A 5,906-nucleotide genomic window follows, 5' to 3' on the forward strand; every position below is an offset into this window, starting at 1 on the left:
CTTAACAGACCCATCACAAGCAAGGAAATCGAAACTGTAATCAAAAATCTTCCAGCAAACAAAAGCCCAGGACCAGATGGCTTCACAGCTGAATTCTACCAAAAATTTAGAGAAGAGCTAACACCTATCTTACTCAAACTCTTCCAGGAAATTGCAGATGAAGGTAAGCTTCCAAACTCATTCTATGAGGCCACCATCACCCTAATTCCAAAACCAGACAAAGATGCCACAAAAAAAGAAAACTACAGGCCAATATCACTGATGAACATAGATGCAAAAATCCTTAACAAAATCCTAGCAAACAGAATCCAACAACATATTAAAAAAATCATACACCATGACCAAGTGGGCTTTATCCCAGGAATGCAAGGATTCTTTAATATCCACAAATCAATCAATGTAATACACCACATTAACAAATTGAAAGATAAAAACCATATGATTATCTCAATAGATGCAGAGAAAGCTTTTGACAAAATTCAACACTCATTTATGATTAAAACTCTCCAGAAAGCAGGAATAGAAGGAACATACCTCAACATAATAAAAGCTATATATGACAAACCCACAGCAAGCATCACCCTCAATGGTGAAAAATTGAAGGCATTTCCCCTGAAATCAGGAACAAGACAAGGGTGCCCACTCTCACCACTACTATTCAACATAGTGTTGGAAGTTCTGGCCACAGCAATCCGAGCAGGAAAAGAAGTAAAAGGAATCCAGATAGGAAAAGAAGAAGTGAAACTCTCACTGTTTGCAGATGACATGATCCTCTATATAGAAAACCCTAAAGACTCTACCAGAAAATTACTAGAGCTAATCAATGAATACAGTAAAGTTGCAGGATATAAAATTAACACACAGAAATCCCTTGCATTCCTATATACTAACAATGAAAAAACAGAAAGAGAAATTAAGGAAACAATACCATTCACCATTGCAACAAAAAGAATAAAATACTTAGGAGTATATCTACCTAAAGAAACAAAAGACCTATACATAGAAAACTATAAAACACTGATGAAAGAAATCAAAGAGGACACAAACAGATGGAGAAACATACCGTGTTCATGGATTGGAAGAATCAATATTGTCAAAATGGCTATTCTACCCAAAGCAGTCTACAGATTCAATGCAATCCCTATCAAGCTACCAACGGTATTTTTCACAGAACTAGACCAAATAATTTCACAATTTGTATGGAAATACAAAAAACCTCGAATAGCCAAAGTAATCTTGAGAAAGAAGAATGGAACTGGAGGAATCAACCTGCCTGACTTCAGACTCTACTAGAAAGCCACAGTCTTCAAGACAGTATGGTACTGGCACAAAGACAGAAATATAGATCAATGGAACAGAATAGAAAGCCCAGAGATAAATCCACGAACCTATGGACACCTTATCTTTGACAAAGCAGGCAAGGATATACAATGGAAAAAAGACAACCTCTTTAACAAGTGGTGCTGGGAAAACTGGTCAACCACTTGTAAAAGAATGAAACTAGAACACTTTCTAACACCATACACAAAAATAAACTCAAAATGGATTAAAGATCTAAATGTAAGACCAGAAACTATAAAACTCCTAGAGGAGAACATAGGCGAAACACTCTCCGACATAAATCACAGCAAGATCCTCTATGACCCACCTCCCAGAATATTGGAAATAAAAGCAAAACTAAACAAATGGGACCTAATGAAACTTAAAAGCTTTTGCACTACAAAGGAAACTATAAGTAAGGTGAAAAGACAGCCCTCAGATTGGGAGAAAATAATAGCAAATGAAGAAACAGACAAAGGATTAATCTCAAAAATATACAAGCAACTCCTGCAGCTCAACTCCAGAAAAATAAATGACCCAATCAAAAAATGGGCCAAAGAACTAAACAGACATTTCTCCAAAGAAGACATACAGATGGCTAACAAACACATGAAAAGATGCTCCACATCACTCATTATTAGAGAAATGCAAATCAAAACCACAATGAGGTACCATTACACGCCAGTCAGGATGGCTGCTATCCAAAAGTCTACAAGCAATAAATGCTGGAGAGGGTGTGGAGAAAAGGGAACCCTCTTACACTGTTGGTGGGAATGCAAACTAGTACAGCCGCTATGGAAAACAGTGTGGAGATTTCTTAAAAAACTGGAAATAGAACTGCCATATGACCCAGCAATCCCACTTCTGGGCATACACACTGAGGAAACCAGATCTGAAAGAGACACGTGCACCCCAATGTTCATCGCAGCACTGTTTATAATAGCCAGGACATGGAAGCAACCTAGATGCCCATCAGCAGATGAATGGATAAGGAAGCTGTGGTACATATACACCATGGAATATTACTCAGCCGTTAAAAAGAATTCATTTGAACCAGTCCTAATGAGATGGATGAAGCTGGAGCCCCTTATACAGAGTGAAGTAAGCCAGAAAGATAAAGAACATTACAGCATACTAACACATATATATGGAATTTAGAAAGATGGTAACGATAACCCTATACGCAAAACAGAAAAAGAGACACAGAAATACAGAACAGACTTTTGAACTCTGTGGGAGAATGTGAGGGTGGGATATTTCAAAAGAACAGCATGTATACTATCTATGGTGAAACAGATCACCAGCCCAGGTGGGATGCATGAGACAAGTGCTCGGGCCTGGTGCACTGGGAAGACCCAGAGGAATCGGGTGGAGAGGGAGTTGGGAGGGGGGATCGGGATGGGGAATACGTGTAAATCCATGGCTGATTCATATCAATGTATGACAAAACCCACTGAAATATTGTGAAGTGATTGGCCTCCAACTAATAAAAAAAAAAAAAAAAGAATTATCTCCAAAATCCTTCAAATTCAGTATACTGGTAAAAAAATAATTTCTTAATTTGTAGCTGTTGACTGTCTTTGAAAATGTTTAAAAGAAGGAGAATGAAAGGAGAGGAGGGGAAGGAGAAGAGGATGGAGGGATGCATTTCAGCTAATTTTCTCATTTGAGGACTTTTATAATCCCTTATTTTTCTCCTCCAAAACTTCTTTTTTAAATACTAAGTTTTCAAGTTTAGTATTCTCTTATCTTTCTATCTTTCCTTCATTACATTGCTTTAGCTTAGTTTCATTTTTTTAAACGGACAATTTAAAATGTTAATGGCCTGAAAGAACAAGAATTAAGAGTGGTGACTTTAAAATATCCATTCCTGTTAAAAAGAATTCATTTGAATCAGTTCTAATGAGATGGATGAAACTGGAGCCCATTATACAGAGTGAAGTAAGCCAGAAAGATAAAGAACATTACAGCATACTAACACATATATATGGAATTTAGAAAGGTGATAACGATAACCCTATATGCAAAACAGAAAAAGACACACAGAAGTACAGAACAGACTTTTGAACTCTGTGGGAGAAGGTGAGGGTGGGATGTTTCGAAAGAACAGCAAGTATATTATCTATAGTGAAACAGACCACCAGCCCAGGTGGGATGCATGAGACAAGTGCTCGGGCCTGGTGCACTGGGAAGACCCAGAGGAATCGGGTGGAGAGGGAGGTGGGAGGGGGGATCGGGATGGGGAATACATGTAACTCCATGGCTGATTCATATCAATGTATGACAAAACCCACTGAAATGTTGTGAAGTAATTAGCCTCCAACTAATAAAGAAAAAAATAATAATAATAAAATAAAATATCCATTCCATAGCGGGGTGTTGAAATCTTTCTTGTCTCCATCTATCCCTAAAGCTGTATATTTAAAATATGATTTAAGACTGTATTCTAGAGACTTCAGCACTCAAGTGTTTAACTGAGGCATATTATTATAAGTGTATATTGAGTACTGAGATTTTATTTAGTCAGTCTCAGTTTGTAACAGATAAAAAATGGCAAAAACCTAAAACTTTATTAATAGGAAGTAAGGAAATTGTGGTTTTTTTATGTGAAATGCAACAATATTCAAAAGGCTGAAAAAATGAAACAGATCTCTATTAACTTTCTTGAAATGTCATTAAGTAGAAAAAATTAAGTATAACAAAGTATAAAAGGATGAATCCACTATAGTTTTTAAAATTATATGATATATATTTATATAGTCACTGAAATAAAAATGGAAGTGTGAGGGGAGGAGAGGACTGGGAGGGAGAGAAATTCCACTTCTTGGTACATATTTGTAATGTCTGAACTTCTTCAAATAAATATTTATAGCACATGGAATTTAGAAGTATTAATAAATTACATGACCAGGGCAATGATGAAAGACTTTCTTTCTAAAATACCAGCTGAAAAAAAAACTTTCTTGCAAATCTGAAAAACATCATTGCATGGCTCCTTCATTTAAGTCACAATTTCATAGAATATACTATTCTTGCTACCAAAACTTCTGATACTTTATAAAGACATATTTCACTGTTCTACTGCATCAAGTGTTTTTGGTGAAAAACAAAAGATTGTTCTAAGGTGTTCTTTGTGATCACCTCCCCTAACCACAGTTTATAGATACCCTATACCAAATATAGCCATGGTGTCACTGTTTCGGCTTTAGGGGAGCAGATTCTGAGTCCATACAGTATGCACCAAGTGTGGATAAAGGTCATTGTCTTTGGAAATAAGTCAATTCTAAAACTGAATGGAAATGAGAATGGCCTGGATCAGCCATGAAGTGTTAGTCACTTAGTTGTGTCCAACTCTTTGCGACCCCATGGACTATAACCCACCAGTCTCCTCCATCCTTGGGATTTTCCAGGCAAGAATACTGGAGTGGGGCTTTCTTCTCCAGGGGACCTTGCTGACCCAGGTCTCAAACTTGGGTCTCCTGCATTGCAGGCAGTCTCCTTACCATCTGAGCCACCAAGGAAGCCCATACAATCCTGAAGAAAAATCACAAAGTTGGAGGAGCACACACATTAAAAAATTTCAAGATGTACTACAAAGGTGAAGTAATTAGTATGTGTAACATTTATATAGGAAAAAATATATACAGCAATGTAAAGAATAGAAAACCTAGAAATAAATCTTTATTAATATAATCATTTCATTTTTGGCAAAAAGTGCTAACATAATTTAAAGAGGAGAGTAGGCTCCATTGAATACGTTAAATTGGAGCAACTGGTTATACACATACACTGTGTCTCATGTTAAAAATAAAGCATAAGCGGCGACTCTGGCCTGGGCTCAGCAGCCGTGTGAGGAGGTTGTGGCGTCCGCTTCTTCCAGGCTGTTTGAGCCAGGATGATCGAGGTTGTTTGCAACGACCGTCTGGGGAGGAAGGTGCGCGTTAAGTGCAATACGGATGACACCATCGGGGACCTTAAGAAGCTGATCGCAGCCCAAACTGGCACCCGTTGGAACAAGATCGTACTGAAGAAGTGGTACACGATTTTTAACGACCACGTGTCTCTGGGGGACTATGAAATCCACGACGGGATGAACCTGGAGCTTTATTACCAATAGAGCAGAATTCCTTCTTCCTGCCCTTCCCCCTCTTCCCACCCTCACTCCCCACACTAATATGGATGCTTGTTTTTGGAAACTCATGTTAATAAAAACTTAGAGGCTGAAAAAAAAATAAATAAAGCATAAGAACCATATGAACATCTCAATATATCCAGAGAAAGCTTCTGACAAAAGTCCTCATTCATTTATGATTAAAAAACTATAAACAAGATCGGTATAAAGGGAACATTCCTCAACATAATAAAGGCCGTATATGGGGAAACATTGAGGGCAGGAGGAGACGGGGGTGACAGAGGATGAGATGGTTGGATGGCATCATCTACACAATGGATATGAGTCTGAGCAAACTCTGAGAGATGGTGAAGAACAGGGAAGCCTGGCACACTGCAGTCTATGGAATCGCAAAGAGTCAGACACAACTTAGCAACTGAACATCAACAACAATGGCAAACTGACAGACAATCAC

The 5,906-nt window shown here is 37.9% G+C and overlaps 1 protein-coding gene across 1 annotated transcript; it reads left to right on the forward strand.

Annotated features, from left to right (window-relative positions):
• The first annotated feature begins 5,177 nt into the window (after window positions 1–5,177).
• LOC133065435 (ubiquitin-like protein 5) lies at window positions 5,178–5,549 on the forward strand. The gene has a single exon (XM_061156196.1). It carries the CDS (start codon window positions 5,216–5,218, stop codon window positions 5,435–5,437), a length of 222 nt encoding a protein of 73 aa, XP_061012179.1. The 5' UTR covers window positions 5,178–5,215; the 3' UTR covers window positions 5,438–5,549.
• The last annotated feature ends 357 nt before the right edge of the window (window positions 5,550–5,906 follow it).

This window comes from Dama dama, chromosome 11 (genome assembly GCF_033118175.1).
Source record: "Dama dama isolate Ldn47 chromosome 11, ASM3311817v1, whole genome shotgun sequence".
NCBI classification, from domain to species: domain Eukaryota; kingdom Metazoa; phylum Chordata; class Mammalia; order Artiodactyla; family Cervidae; genus Dama; species Dama dama.